Source organism: Acartia tonsa, chromosome 4 (genome assembly GCF_053477335.1).
Source record: "Acartia tonsa isolate MP-2025a chromosome 4, ASM5347733v1, whole genome shotgun sequence".
Taxonomy (NCBI): domain Eukaryota; kingdom Metazoa; phylum Arthropoda; class Copepoda; order Calanoida; family Acartiidae; genus Acartia; species Acartia tonsa.
The window spans coordinates 13,938,147-13,954,154 of record NC_137263.1 but is presented as its reverse complement, the minus strand read 5'-3'; the positions used below and the strand labels follow the sequence as shown (position 1 = coordinate 13,954,154).

General features: G+C 35.2%; 1 protein-coding gene across 1 annotated transcript; it reads right to left on the bottom strand.

Moving 5' to 3' along the window:
- Positions 1-6,239: 6,239 nt before the first annotated feature.
- Positions 6,240-14,788, bottom strand: LOC145316170 (peptidyl-prolyl cis-trans isomerase FKBP10-like). Its single transcript, XM_080156502.1, has 8 exons — positions 14,645-14,788; positions 11,493-11,723; positions 10,963-11,078; positions 10,292-10,364; positions 9,466-9,527; positions 8,970-9,034; positions 6,969-7,100; positions 6,240-6,469 (listed from the first exon to the last, which is right to left on the bottom strand). Exons 1-8 carry the CDS (start codon positions 14,655-14,657, stop codon positions 6,331-6,333), a joined length of 831 nt encoding a protein of 276 aa, XP_080012628.1. The 5' UTR covers positions 14,658-14,788; the 3' UTR covers positions 6,240-6,330.
- Between the last annotated feature and the right edge of the window lie 1,220 nt (positions 14,789-16,008).

The window sequence follows — 16,008 nt, the reverse complement described above, 5'->3', positions numbered from 1 at the left end:
AATGTTTGTATTTTTATTACTTTTTAAAGCTGTTGATTTTTTCAGTAAAATGTTACTCATTTTCTAATTTAGTTTAGTAATTAAAAGCATACTTCTTAAATTATAAAATTTTACTAGGACATTACATAATCTTAAGTTTTAATTTTTTACCATTAATTGATTTTTTTATCACGACTTACAAAACTGGTATTGATTTTATGTCTTTTATTTAAATATTTTTGGAAAATTGTCTTCAATTCGATGCTATATATGATTTTTCAGTATGGCTCAGAACCGGTTCTAATCTACTGGATATTTATTAGTTTCGAAACCATACTGAAAAAATAGTTTGTTTGAGCCTTCTATTTCTATTCCAACTTTGTCTAATATCTTGGCCAATATTTATTCAAATCAGAAGTACTTGCTCTTCAATGTCAGGGACCAGGGATAATGCATCTGAATAAAATTCAAGGCCCTTTTTCCCCAGTACGAATTTGGTTGGAACTAATGAAAGCTTAACAGATTACATTTAGTCTTAAGAATTTATATTTTTTCTCTCCACATTGTTAAATCTTACAGAAGGGAGCTCTAACCCTGCGGGGCAATCACCTTACCATCAAATGAAAATACGACGAAACGCCCCTTAAAAGGCTATGTCTCGAATGGGACTATACCCAAAAATTTTAATATCATAAGCCTTGTAAGATATGAAAACTTGCTACAATGTTAGGACACTGTTAGCTGTAGTAAGTGATTGTAGTATTTGCTACAATATTAGGACACCAGGAGTGAATGATCATAGTATTTGCTACAATGCTAGGACACTAGGAGTGAGTGATTGTAGTATTTGCTACAATGCTAGGACATTAGGAGTGAGTGATAGTAGTATTTGCTACAATATTAGGACACTAGGAGTGAGTGATTGAAGTATTTGCTACTATACTAGGACACTAGGAGTGAGTGATTGTAGTATTTGCTACAATGCTAGGACATTAGGAGTGAGTGATAGTAGTATTTGCTACAATATTAGGACACTAGGAGTGAGTGATTGAAGTATTTGCTACTATACTAGGACACTAGGAGTGAGTGATTGTAGTATTTGCTACAATGCTAGGACACTAGGAGTGAATGATCATAGTATTTGCTACAATGCTAAGACACTAGGAGTAAGTGATTGTAGTATTTGCTACAATGCTAGGACACTAGGAGTGAGTTATTGTAGTATTTGCTACAATACTAGGACACTAGGAGTGAGTGATTGTAGTATTTGCTACAATGCTAGGACACTAGGAGTGAATGATCATAGTATTTGCTACAATGCTAAGACACAAGGAGTAAGTGATTGTAGTATTTGCTACAATGCTAGGACACTAGGAGTGAGTTATTGTAGTATTTGCTACAATACTAGGACACTAGGAGTGAGTGATTGTAGTATTTGTGACAATGATAGGACACTAGGAGTGAGTGATTGTAGTATTTGTGACAATGTTAGGATACTAAGAGTGAATGATCATAGTATTTGCTACAATACTAGGACACTAGGAGTGAGTGATTGTAGTATTTGTGACAATGATAGGACACTAGGAGTGAGTGATTGTAGTATTTGTGACAATGTTAGGATACTAAGAGTGAATGATCATAGTATTTGCTACAATGCTAGGACACTAGGAGTGAGTGATTGTAGTATTTGCTACAATGCTAGGACACTGTTAGCTAGTGAGTGATTGTAGTATTTGCTACAATGCTAGGACACTAGGAGTAAGTGATTGTAGTACTTGCTACAATGCTAGGACACTAGGAGTGAGTTATTGTAGTATTTGCTACAATACTAGGACACTAGGAGTGAGTGATTGTAGTATTTGTGACAATGATAGGACACTAGGAGTGAGTGATTGTAGTATTTGTGACAATGTTAGGACACTAGGAGTGAATGATCATAGTATTTGCTACAATGCAAGGACACTGTTAGCTAGTGAGTGATTGTAGTATTTGCCTTTTCTTTTATTGTGTTTTCATTTGTTTACATTACACAGTGTATAGTTATTCATGTTATCATTCAACCTACACACACACACACACACATACACACTCATGTATACACACAGTACACACATACATACTACACATCATACGTACACACACAAACATTTCTATACCTAACTTTACAGCTTATAGGCATGGGCCAGGAACAAGAGATAGGTTATAGGAAGAAAAAACTTTTTTCCACTGAAAACAATTTTTTCTACTAACTCATATGTTTTTAAAATTGACCCAACCACAAATCCCCCATCCCCTCCTTCACTAATTAGTCTAAAACCTGCCTATGAATTGTAGAATTGTTTAAGAGATCTTACTGGACAGACACAACTACCTACATTCAGCTACTTCATATTACAGGATAAGTTTGATTTAGATGTTGTAAATATATGTATGAGAGGGTGGGGGAGTTTATTCTAAACATTAGTCAACACAATGGATATATTATTACTTGGATCTTAGACCAGATTTTCATGTTTTCTAATAAAGCAAAACTTGCAGCGGGCTAAGATAACACTTCTTCCTTTACCCCCCCCCCCCCACCCACACATACCCTTGTATAAGATGAACGAACTGACCAATAAACGAGTAATATGTTAGCAAGGTAAACTAAAGACAATTTTTCCCCTGGAATAATATCCAGGTATATTGTACATCCATTGTCAACACTATACTAGGTTTCAACACTGGCAAATTTAAATTTTATCAGGAAAGGAGGGGACATTGAGCTGTGTATTACACGAGTCCCCAAAGTTTTGTATTAGGGTTTGGCTTAAGAACTTTGCAGACTTTCATTAAATTTTGATTGGTTGGTTCATAAAGTTGAGTGTCCACACGATTCAACCACTAATTTTTATCTACAAATGGGGAAATTTTGTGTATCCTCATTGGGGATGAACATCAATTTATCGGCCATAGTCTTATCCCGTTAGATTCCCGAATTTTTATTCTGTCAGGGTGAGTCATATTTGTCTATTGTCAGTTCGACATGGATATATCAATGATATATTATAACCTCTATAGAGAAGTAATGTTTTTCTGTTAATCCATTTAGATCTCACCAACCAATGAATCGTTTCAGTTCTCCATTTCAGGGAAACTTTATATAGGTCGAAATTGTTTTTTTCCTATCTTGTTTTTGAATTTTGCGATTGTTTTAGGCTATTTTCTGCCAAATCCATCCCCGCCGTCAAACATAGAACATTATCAGGAACGTATCCGCTAGCAGTATATAAATAAAGATTCAAAATACATGCGGAATTTTTTTAGGGTATTATTTTTTTCAAAGCTAAAATAATTAGTAATTACTTGACAATAGATGACTTAAATGTTCGAAAATCACACTAGTAATTAAAACTAATTTTCCATTATAATAATTAAGAATTTCATGTGTAAATATCCTATGTAAATGAAATGTTGCCACATCATGCAAAAAAAGAAATTTAATTTGTCATTTCATATATAAATGTTGAAAGATGACTGGTTGTTGGTTACCATATATGGGCATGCCTTCCCCAATAGATGTGCTAACATAGAGGCATATTTATATCCTTTTGATTATAGCATAAGTAGCATGAACTAAATGTTCAGTGGTCTTAAAAGAAGGAAGTCAGAAGGACATTAGAATAAAACTTATTAGGTATGATAAAAATAACGAAACCTTTATCAAATATATCTATATATCTTTTGTTGCATGAGCCATGGACTGGCAGACAAAGTAAGTTTTATACTTGATGCTACTTGTAAAATGAAACCTTCATCAACAAAAAATCAGTATCATATCTTTGATAGCAGCAGAGAAAAATAATATGTGAAAATCGAAAATAAAGCTACTTGTACACATGAAAACAAAAATCCCTTAGAACGTGGGAAATTTAATTTTTATTTTGTTAAATACCAAAGGAAGTCAGTAAAAACAAGGATGACAACATCCATAAAAGTAAAGCACTGAAACGGTAGGACAAATGGACATTAACACTTGTATAGTGTCTGAACTGAATAATAAGAATATAAAAGTATAAGAATCGAAGCAAAATTGTAAGTATATTTGTTGAAAAACTGCTTGATACAGGATAATTTTTATGGACATACTTACATTTTTAGGGCTTGATTATAGAGTTGCTTACCTTATAATATTGTTCTTTGTTGTCCCAGGAATCAATATACCAAAAATCAGATCAAACAGATAATTAGATCACATAAAAATTTGTTGTTTAAAAAGTAGAAAAATCAACATGTTTAAAATGGACGTACGGACATTCTGGTCCCAGCAAAACGTTTTTAAAAAAGTAGCATGCTACGTTGTTCAATATCTCAAATGGTAGCTTATGAATTACCACTTAATTTTTTGGCGATAAAAGTTGGAAAATTGGACTTTCAAGCAAAAGGTAGCATGCGAGTTTGCCATCGATATTGTAGCAGAGTAGCATAATGCTGCTCTCTATTCGGTTCTTTCTAAAGTATAAAAGCCTCTCAGCTCTTCTTTCTCACTTCTTCTATTTTTATCCTCTCTCTCACTCTCTCTTTAAATTTATGCTACTATTGTGCGACTTTGCTTCATACTCTGCTTCGATATCAATGGCGAACTCGCATGCTACCTTTTGCTTGAGAGGCCGATTTACCAACATTTATCGCCAAAAAATTTGGTGTTAATTCATGGCGAATGGGTTTCGAGGTAACATAGGACTCGGTACATATATATTACACATATATATTACACATATATATTACACAAGCTCGAAAACGACTCTATGGCGAAATATCTTGCTGGGGTAATGATTATAGAGTTGCTACGCTTTCTAAATCTTACCTAACTGCTACAGGAATCATCATGCAAAGTTTGAAATCGAAAGGACAATTCTAACATGCCTAAATTAACGAATAAAAGCTATCGTACGGACGGACCGACCCTAATTATAGAAAAGCTTCACTTTTAAAAAACTGCATTAATCTATTATCATAAATCTATTGCTTTGGGTGTATTTTAAACTTTGGGTTCCGACAAAAAGAATTATATTTAGTAATAACTCTTTAGCAAGTGAATTTATGAGCTTAGCATTTTTTAAAATAAGCAAAGTTTTTCTATAATACTGTCTGTCAATCAAGTAGAAGTTAAATTGTAATTGATTCTCCAGTATGGCTTCGAAATCGATTTAAATCCGCTGGTTAGAACCGGTTCTTAGCCATACTGAAAAATCATTTATCGCATCGTACATATTACAGACAAATTTCTACAATTTTTAAAAGATAATTTAGGTTTTGTTAGCCCTGGCCTTTGATCCCTCACCGCTAACAAAACTGGTTTTGAAATAATAATTTAACGCAAACAAATTCCTAATTAACTCATATCCTAACCATCTCTAAATCTAGGCCAATGCAACTTTAAGATTGGATATAGAATATACGTGGATATTATAAGATTGCTAACATGAACATCGCTTATTGGTCAGTTCGTTCTTCCAGTAGGAGGGTAGGGGATGGAGTAAAGGGGGTGAATCTTTGTACTAGTCAGGTACAAGTTTCACATTATTAGAGTACATGATAAAATGTTGTGAGATCCAAGTAAAAATAAATCCATTACCATAAGCCTAACTCAACCACAAGTTCACCCTTGCAGCGCCAACCAGCGGCTTCGATAAAGTTGAAACAGCAACAAGCTGTGCGTATTTGATGAAGCTGAGCAGCTTTCAGTAAGTATCAGCCGCAGCATTTCTTAGCAACACTCGCGACCGTGGCTTAACAAGTAGCCTGTCGTCTGGGAGGTGGTGGGATCGAGTCTCGGCTCAACACTGCGTCAAAACTAAAGACGTTAAAACTAGTTCCTATTGCTGCTATGTCAGATTCGCGACATTAATATTTAGAGAACGGGGAATACCTTGGCCCAAAACAGGCGCTACACATTCCAATACACAATTAGGACTTCCAGACAAAGGTCGTGCAATCAAGTATTATTTTATTGAAGAGAGCGGATAAAGGGCAAAAGTATCTATAATACTTTTACGTACAGACACACTATTTGCTTGTTACTAATTTTCCCACTAAAAATCACGAAACTTCTTTAAGGTTGTATTATGATTAAGCACTTTGGCAACATTAAAGTTTTTTTCTAGAATTTTTTTTGCCTGTAAGCAAAGTCAAGGCAGACCGTTCAAAGGCAGTTTTTATACCCTTTCTTTATCTAGAAATCATTCCGAATTTTATCATTATGTTTAAACATTACAATATTATTTTAATAACGTTTATTTTTAATAAACTTAAAAGTTGAATAACACAGGGCAAAAATGCAAACAGTAAAAAATTCAATCATCTCTTTTTTTATCCAGAGAAATTCTTGAGGCCGCCATTTGCAATAGTTTCCAGGAAGTTGAGAGCAATCTTGGAGTCGGTGGGCTTCTTGTCTCTGACGCGTACGACACGTACATCAACCTTCACACTCTCACCACCCTTCACACGTCTAGACAAAAATGATTATATTAATATATCCTACTAAATGTACATGTAAAACAAAAACACAATTCTTCTCTTTTTGCCAATCTAAAAAAAATATTTGCTATTTTTTTCAAAATTTAAAATTGATGTCCATGGCCGCAGCAATAGGCCCTCGGCCTTCCGAGCTGCAACGCTCAGCCCTCTAGCCCGCCTAGCCAAGGGTGCTCGGTCCCCTAGCCATATAACCTAACCTAATTGTAAAAAAATATCGTTCTCCTACGAGGATAACGCCAAAAGACATATTTCACGCGTTTTTTCTTTAGTCAAGCTCTCCCTGTGCACCATTATATCTTCATATCATTTATACGCTTTCTTATGCTGCTTGTAACGATGTGTGTGCGGACGGTCAGCCCTGTGACAGCAAGAAGTCAATTAAGTTCATACAGTTTTCTTTAGGTAATCGATCCTACGAAAAGTAACTGCAACATATCCGAATAGATGGATATTAAAATAAAACTATTTACCCATCAGATTTTCCAGAGCTGCCATAGGCCAGATCAGGTCCCAGGAACAGAGTTCTCTCCTCATCCGGACAGGCTCCAGTCAGGCTGGACTCCAGACCTCGCACGAATCTGATGGCGTTGGGCTTACCAAACCTGTAAATTTTAATTTCATTTTGATTTGTTTTTTGGTGCCTTCACACACAGAGCCTGTTAAAAACTGATAAAAATATTTATTAAACATATTGTTTGATAAATATTCAAGTGGTCATCTAGAGAATCCAGATCATTATCTGCTTGTAATACGATGCGATACCATAACACCGAAGGATATTGGGTTAATAACATCCAACGACATTCAACTCTTTAATGCACGACCTTTGTCTGAATAGTTCTAACTGTGCATGGTAATGAGTTACGCCAGTTTATTGGCCAAGGCATTCCCCCTACTAAAACTATTTAAGCCAAGCACCTGACATAGCAGCAGTTGGAACCATTATTAAGGTCTTTAGTAGGGTTGGGCCGGATAGTTTTTTGGCCGGATACCGGATATCCGGCCGATTTCAAAGGCCGGATATCCGGTATCCGGCCAACGCTGGATATCCGGCAAACTACCGGATATCCGGCCAAATTGCCGGATATCCGGCCGGATAACCGGCCAAATTACTGGCGTCTTATTATATAAAACTGGCGGCTACGCCCTTAGAGGCCTCTAGGGGCACTTGAGGGCGGAGGGGAGTTGAATTTTGGGGGGGCTGACTTATTTTTATATTTAGTTGAAAAATTAAATAAAAATATTTTTTTTTTTTTGAGGGGGGGGTATTTTTTCTAGGGGCAATTTCTCTTGGGAGAGTGGTGGTACCCTCACCCAAAATAGTTATAAACCTTCCCAGGGCCTATGAGAAGTTACCCTGTAAAGGAGAACCCGATCGGTTCAGCGGTTAGCGAGATCTTTCAGTACAGACAGAAAGACAAACTTATAGACATCCTGTTACTTTATTATAAGGATTCAGGTTAAAACTTAAAATTTATGTAACTATTAAATGATTTTTCTTCTAAGCAATTAATCTAATAAACTATTACTACCCTCAATCTGTAATATTAACCCCTGTTGGAGGATGGGCGGGGAGGTGTCATTGAACGCATGCCCCCCCCCCCCCCCCCCCCGTGTGCATTTTCTCTGTATAAAAGGTAGAGGGCTATAACTAAATGACTTTCGAAATATGGGTATGACACATAACTGAGGGTTGGAATTTTTTGAATACCTCCTTCCTGGCGGGCACAGGATGCCAGCAAACCTGGCAAGGTCATTCAGGTAAAAAGTAAAAACATTTTTTTTTTACTTAAACAAAGCATTTCATGTTATCAAATACTTAAATATTCTAAAGTCGTACATCCTTACAAGAATTAAAGGTGTTCAAGTCGATTTCAGGTTCCAGGTATAGTCCTGCAAGTCCTGAACCTACAGGTCTCCAGAAATCTTTAAACGGTTCCTGTGACAGCAATTTTTGACTTAGACACTTCAAATTTTAAATTTAGGCTTTTTATATGTCTTCATGACATATTACAATTTCATGAAATCCGTTGCTGTTTACCTGCCGACCGCCAGTTTGACGCTGGCAGCTGCTAAGAACTGCTGCCCCCGCCAAAATTTATGTTTTGAGATTTCTAATATAAAATTTACATAAAGATAAACATATTCAAAAAATTGTTCTTATAGCTTCAATAATAAGAAAATTACAGCCATTTATAAGAAAAAAAAGCAGAAATATTTGTTGTAAAATATAAAATATTATATTGCCGGATATCCGGCCGGATAGTTTTAATATCCGGTATCCGGCCAGATATTGAAAATGGCCGGATATCCGGCCTCACCGGATATCCGGCCCAACCCTAGTCTTTAGTTACAACGCTGTGACGGGCCGAGATTCGAACCAATCACCTCCCCGACGACGAGCGAATATGCTACATTTTACGCCACGGTCGCCTTTTGGAAGGAGATGCTTCTAGAACAATTTTGTATACCTTATTTCTAATGATGGTTTGTCAAGGAAAATTTGTCCATCTCCATTGGGAGTTATAACGCGACCCTAAAACAGAAATTCTTTGATTTTTTTCAAGAAAGAAGGTGTCTTTTCTTTTTTCATTTTTATTTAAAATAGCTAGTCGGTGTCTTTAGTACGTAGTAGATGTAAAATTTTCGATAGAATTTAGATATGCAATCGTTTTTTTTGTCTACTACTTACTAAAAACGCCGACTAGCTATTTTAAATAAAAATAAAAAAAGTCAATACACCTTATTTAATAAAAAGTATTTTTTAATATTTTGTCTGTCTGTATATCTATCTTATATAGTCTCTAGTAATTTGTTGGAATTGATAATTGATATGGAAATAAAATAATAGCAACTTAGATAATTCTTCTGATAGATTTGGAAAAGAGAAAACAAAACTGCCTCTTACATACGATTAAAGTAGCTTATATGTATACTGAGTATTTTAGAGTTTTGAAGTTTGTTCACCTCAATGTCCAATGTAACATCAATATCTGGTCTAGCTTTGGTAGCCTCGTTACAATCACCACCTTAATAAACATAATTAAACAAGGATGACAACATCCAGTAAAAGAAAGCACTGAAACGGTAGGACAAACGAACATAAACACTTGTAAAATGTCAGAACTGAATAAGCAGAATATTATATATTATTACTAGCGGCTTCGCCCCTAGCCTCTAGGGGCTTTGCCCCAAGAGGTTTAATCAAACCAATTTTTCGTATTTTAGATTTAAAAGAAAAATTTTTTTAAAAAATTTTGGGGGGGGGGAAATTTTTTTTTTTGTGGGGGGGGTAGTCGACCCCACTATTTTAATTTTAGTTTTAAAAAGAAAAAAAAAATTTCTGGGGGGGAGATTTTTCACTTTTTGGGGGTGTTGGGGGTGTCCCACCCCCCAAGAAAATAGCTTAAAACCATCACAGGACCAGTAGGTATAATCCCTGAAAAGTAGAGCCCAATCGGTTCAGCGGTTACTGAGATCTTACGCTTCAGACGGACAGACAGACGGACAGACGGACAGACAGACAGACAGACATCGTTCTACTTTGTATTATAGATTATATATTGCAAAACTTTTTAATTACGGGATTCTGTTAAGGACATACCCACATTTTTAGCGATCATAGAGAAGTCTCGCTGTTAACATTGTACCTTGCTGTAATAGGTTTAAAATCTTATATCGAAAAATCCATAAATGAGTAAAGTGTTTTTTCAAACATAGATCCTTTAATTTTTTACAATTATGATTTATTTTTACAGAAATTTGTAAGGCAAAGCAATAAATTATTTTTTACCTTTTGGTTCCTTAGTTGTTCTAATAATAGCATGGAGTCTGCTGATGAAGTACAAAGTTGACCCAGCGGGAATCTAGAAAAAAATGTTACATCTTTAATACTTGCTTCGCTCAAAAGAAATACATTTAAAAATTTATCATTTTTCTCGTATTCATTCGAATCCGGTGGATAGGAACCGATTCTCATCCATACGAAAAAACTATGTCTAGTATCGTATTATATCCAGCTTTCTACGAATATAAAAATGTACAATCATCAGATTAAAATCAGTCTTTTTTAATATTAAAATAACTATTAAACTACTTTTGTTTTTCGGCCTTTTTCTCTTTTTATCATCCAATTTTTTTCTTCACGTGACAAAATAACATTAGAAAACATATTTAAACTCCAAATCTAAAGAAATGCATGAATAGTTGAGATTTTCATAGTGCCTAGTAGTAAAAGTGTCTGACTCTGGTTATGATGTAAAAAAAATTAGCCAATGAGAGGCCACTATAAATTTTACCATTGGTCAATTACAGTGTATACTGGCCTCTCATTGGCTAATTTTGTTTTACGTCAAAATCAGAGTCAGACACTTTTACTAGGTTTGTACTGACCTATCATTGGTCATTTGTATTGTATGTTATCATCTTTTTATAGGCACTATAAAGAGGTTTTGAAATGGTAACCTTATCAGCTGATTTGTCTCCATATCCATATTCTGGAGGTACAACCATGACAATCTTCTCACCGGCACACTGGCCCTCCATACCCTTCTCCAGCCCAGATATCACTTTACTTTCACCTGTACAATATGGATATAAGTATTATTACTTGGATAATACACCAAATTTTCATGTTCTTTAATAAAATGAAAATCGAATCGGGCTAAAGTAATGATATCCCAAAAACGCGCTCAATCGCCCAGGGTTTTAAGTAACTTAACACCTAATAGACAACCAACTCTTTGATTGCACGAAACTTGTCTAGAAGTCATAACTGTGCATGGTTATGAGTTGCGTCTGATTTTTGGCCAAGGCATTCCCCTTACTCTAACTACCAATGTCGCGCATCTGACATATCAGCAGTAGGAACCATTTTCAACGTCTTTAGTTTTGACGCGCTGTTGAGCTGAAACTCCATCCCATCACCTCCCCGACGACGAGCGCGAATGCGCTACGTGTTAAGCCTCGGTCGCGGGTAAAAAAATATTTCTTACCCAAAACAAATTCTGACTTGCCACTATCAAACTGTGTCTGATCTGCCAGGAATCCAACATACTCCATTATCACCTTGTCACCCTTCCTGGCCCTGTAAGAGTCTGAACAGTTGAGCGGGGGATCAGCTTCCTTCTGGAATCCTCCAGCGGCGGCGGCAGCACCCGAGTCCTGGCATCCTACTCCTGCCAGCAAAACTGATAGTAAACTTGCTGACAACAGCATTGATAGACCTGAAAGAAATAATTTTGAGTTTCAATCCATGTTTTACAATACTTGATTACTAGCGGATACGCCCCTAGAGGCCTCTTTGGGCACCTAATGTTTTTTTTTTTTTGGGGGGGGGGGGTAGTGGAACCTTTATTATTTATAAAGAATATATGGGAGCATTTTTCTCTGGGGGCGATACCCAAAAATATTTATATCACATAAAAATTGTTGTCAAAAAAGTTAAATACAACATGAACGTACGGACACATTGGTTTCGATTGTGGAGTTTCTACGTTTTCTAAATCGTACTTATTTGATATTAGGAATCATTATGCAAAGTTTGAAATCGATAGGACAATTTTGACATGTCTAAATCAGCGAAAAGTGCTAACCGTTATTGACGGATAGACCGACCCTAATTGTAGAAAAGCTTCGCATAGAAAAATTAAATGGCCGTGTTTTTTTATTCACTTAATTGTCACTTAATAAATTGTTATAATTTAATAATAATAAATTACTCCGCAACAAACAAACAAAAAAAACAGATTTAACTTGCGAGAAAAAATCTTTAACAGTTTTTATTTTCAATAAAGAATATACAGTTGAACGTTTTAATTTGACAAAGGGTAAATCCTGATTAAGAGTTCTTGTTTTGCAATAAAAAGGTTTCAGTGCATTTAAAAGGACTCTCCACAGAAAAATCAACTTTGGATTTTTGAAAATCTAACCTGAAATTATTATTCTCTGTTCAATTTTAGGCATTTTTTGTTTTTGTGGCATCGCGATCGAAGCCCTTTGAAAATTTTGTCCGCCGCCTATTTGTACTGCCGCTATAACAATATATACTTCACTTTCCTCCACTCAATATATGTTCGCCGCTAAAGAACATTTGCTCCATTGCAACCAGCCGCTCTACGATTTATTCTCTTCCTTGACTGGATAATCCTGCCGCCTCCATTTTGTGTTCACCTCCGCCAAATATAACCATCTTTTGCCGCCGTTGCCGCATTCATCGCCCTTCTCCGCCGCTACTCCGCTATACATTGCGTACGTAGCTATACACAACACCCCTAGCCTCCATTTAATTTCTGAACAAGGGAGAGGGGAGCATGTATTAAAAAGCGACGTACAGCGGAGTAGCGGCGGAGAAGGGCGATGAATGCGGCAACGGCGGCAAAAATAGAAGCTAAAAATCACTAAAGCAGCACAAATTAAATGGCGGGAGGATTCACTTAAAGGAGGTAAAAAATTTCAAAGGGCTTCGATCGCGATGCCACAAAAACAAAAAATGCCTAAAATTGAACAGAGAATAATAATTTCAGGTTAGATTTTCAAAAATCCAAAGTTGATTTTTCTGTGGAGAGTCCTTTTAATTGGTTGTTTTTTTTTGAGGAGAAATCTGGTATGGCAAAAAGAGGCAAGTTCTGTAAGGGAAGTTTAGGGGAATCGATACATTATTACTTGGATGTTGCATCAGATTTTTATGTACTCTAATAAAGTGATACTTGCAGCTGACTAAAAAAGGATACTTCCTATCCACCCCCTTTACCCCATCCCCTCCTACTGTATGAACCAACTGCCAATAAATGAGGTCTATGGAAGCAACCTATCCTGTTAAAAAAGATTTCCGCTTATGTGCATTATCCATTTTCAAGGATTTAGTCATTTTCTAAGAGAGAAAGCTTGAAAAACATGATGTTACTAAGGGACATTTCTAGAACAAACGGTAAATTCCTTTCATAAAACAATTATCGGCACCTACCCAAATACAATTTTTTTTTTGTTGGGGGGGGGGGATCAAAAATTATATTTTACTTAAACCTACTTTATTGACGTATTTTAGTTTCAAAAAGTAAAAAGAATGGATCACTAGATTTTCATGTTCTCTAATAAATCATGGTTTAAAAGAACAGCACTCTCCAAACCACCCACTTTACCCCATTCACTCGTACTGGATGAACCAACTGACCTATGAATGACGACAATTTTTACCCTGTCTTAATATTCCTTATTATTTGGAAACAGATGGGGTGGGGGTGCGTGCCCCGCTAGCTATAAAAGTAATATAGACGGGTTCAAGATTTTAATTAGGTCACATTCTTTATTATGCTGTCATCATGTAAATTAATTTCCAGTATGACTTCGAAAGCGAATTATATCCGCTGGATAGAACCGGTTATCACCCATAAAGAAAAATCACTTATAGCATTGAATAAAAGATAATTTTCCACGATTATTAAAAAATCATATAATTAATACAATAGTCAGCAAAGGTCCCTCGGGGCTAACAAAACTTGTTTTAATCTAATAATTCTTTATTTTAATATCCGCGGTAAGCTTTTTATAATACGATGCGATAAATAACTATTACTTCTTGTTATCTATAATTTAAATATTTAATGTAGCAGTATATGACTATACGCTAGGATCTCTGTAACGGCTTTAAAGATTAGGTACTTCATAAAGTTTATTCTGGGTTTAAATGGTTTTGTTTGGATTAAAACATGAACGATCTGTTCAAAAAGAAAGAAAAAGAAATAAAATTATTTGGAAAATAATCAAATGGCCTTTAGTCATAAAAATTTAAAGCAATTTGTTTTTAACTTTTTTGATACAAAAAAACTCGTCAATCTTAAACAAAGAAGGAAAATTAAGAGATCTTACACGATCAAATTACTATGATTTATAGGTATGTTTATTTAAGAATCTAATAAAAAAGGATATTTTTTACATGCTTCTCTTGAAATAATTTTAGAGTTAAAAGTTGGCAATAGGAATTAACATTTCACACACAAAAAATTCGTTTTCACACTCCCATTTTCCAAAGAAATATATATCTTAATTTAACATAATGTTTTAGTTCATTAATGCTTTTATAAAAAAAAAATATGTAAAATCAACAGTCATATCTGGAAAAAATTAAATAATAGAAAAACTTAATTACCTTGTGAAGACATTTGGTTCTCTGTGTTGTTATGCAGCACAGCAACCACTCTGTCCCAGGGCTGGACTCAAACTAATGCCAACAACAGCAACAACAACAATTGAAAGTGTTGTGGTGGGCTGCGCCACTTCACCCGTAAACACAAAGTGCCTCGGGTCAAACCATGTTTTACCAGGGAGGTAAGGGGACAATAGGCTGTATGTATATTACAATAGTCCCCACAGTTTTTTAATTACAAATTCTTTTTAGTTGGCTAGACAACATTGAGGGTTTTTATTGAATTTTGGTTGGTTAGTTTATAAAGGTAAGTGTCCTAACGTTTTAACCACTAATTGTAATCTAGAGAAAGGATAATTATGTGTATCACTATTGGGGACATACACTAATTTATCGGACATTGTCTTATCCCTTTAGATTCCTGATGTTTTACAATTATCATCTCTTCTTTCAAAACAATGTTTTTTTAGGCTAGGCTTAGCAGCCGTTGTTTTTTGATTTGGTTAATCATAATCAATTGTGACTTCACAGAAAATTTTATAATCAAGAGCGCTTAGTTAATTAGTACATTTGTATAAATAAATGTATTAACATCATGGTTTTTGTGAGGCTTTGTAAGATTTGTTCCATCTATCTACGAGCGAAGATACATACATATATACAAACAGATACACATACTGTTATTTAATTAGAACTCATTCTTCAATGTGTTAATTCTTATCCCTTCTAAAAATAGATTAAAACCTTGTTTTGACCATTAGGGATGTTCCCTAAAAAAAACATAAATCAATCGGTCCAGAGGAATAATATTATTTTACTTTGTTTTATGCATATAAGCTGTGGCTTTTGATTACTCAACTTTACGCAGTTTATTTCAACTACGGCTGTCGAGCCTAGATATTTTATTAGTTTTCAAGAATAATGGATATAGAATTTACGTGGATATGACAGGAGAAATTTTTTTTATCAATTTAGGTCGCTAACATGGACCTCCTCATGGTTGGTTTGCTCATTCAGTTGGAGGGGAAGGGATGGGGTGAAGAGGCTGGAAAAAGAGGAACCGTTAATTTGGCCAGCTGCGAGTATTACTTTATTATAGTACACAAAAATCTGGTGTAACATCCAAGTAATTTTACATCAATGTTAAGAATGAACGAATGGTCAAGTTTGGTAATATATAAACTAAACATAGATTTTATTAACACTGCGTTAATATTAAAATCTGTCGGACTGTTAAGTTTACAATCTTATGAAACTCTTTCCAGCATGGCTGGATTAGAACCGGTTCTAAGCCATACTGAAAAATCATGTATCGAATCGTATTATATGCAGTTTTCTACGAATATCAAAATAAAAATCATATGTAT

What these genes read in the sequence shown, in the direction of transcription:
- LOC145316170 (XM_080156502.1), bottom strand. An exon ending in AACAACTAAGGAACCAAAAG is followed by an intron (nt 9,528 to 10,291) that starts GTAAAAAATAAT and finishes ATGTTTATTAAG; the next exon opens with GTGGTGATTGTAACGAGGCT. An exon ending in AAACCATCATTAGAAATAAG is followed by an intron (nt 7,101 to 8,969) that starts GTATACAAAATT and finishes TAAAATTTACAG; the next exon opens with GTTTGGTAAGCCCAACGCCA.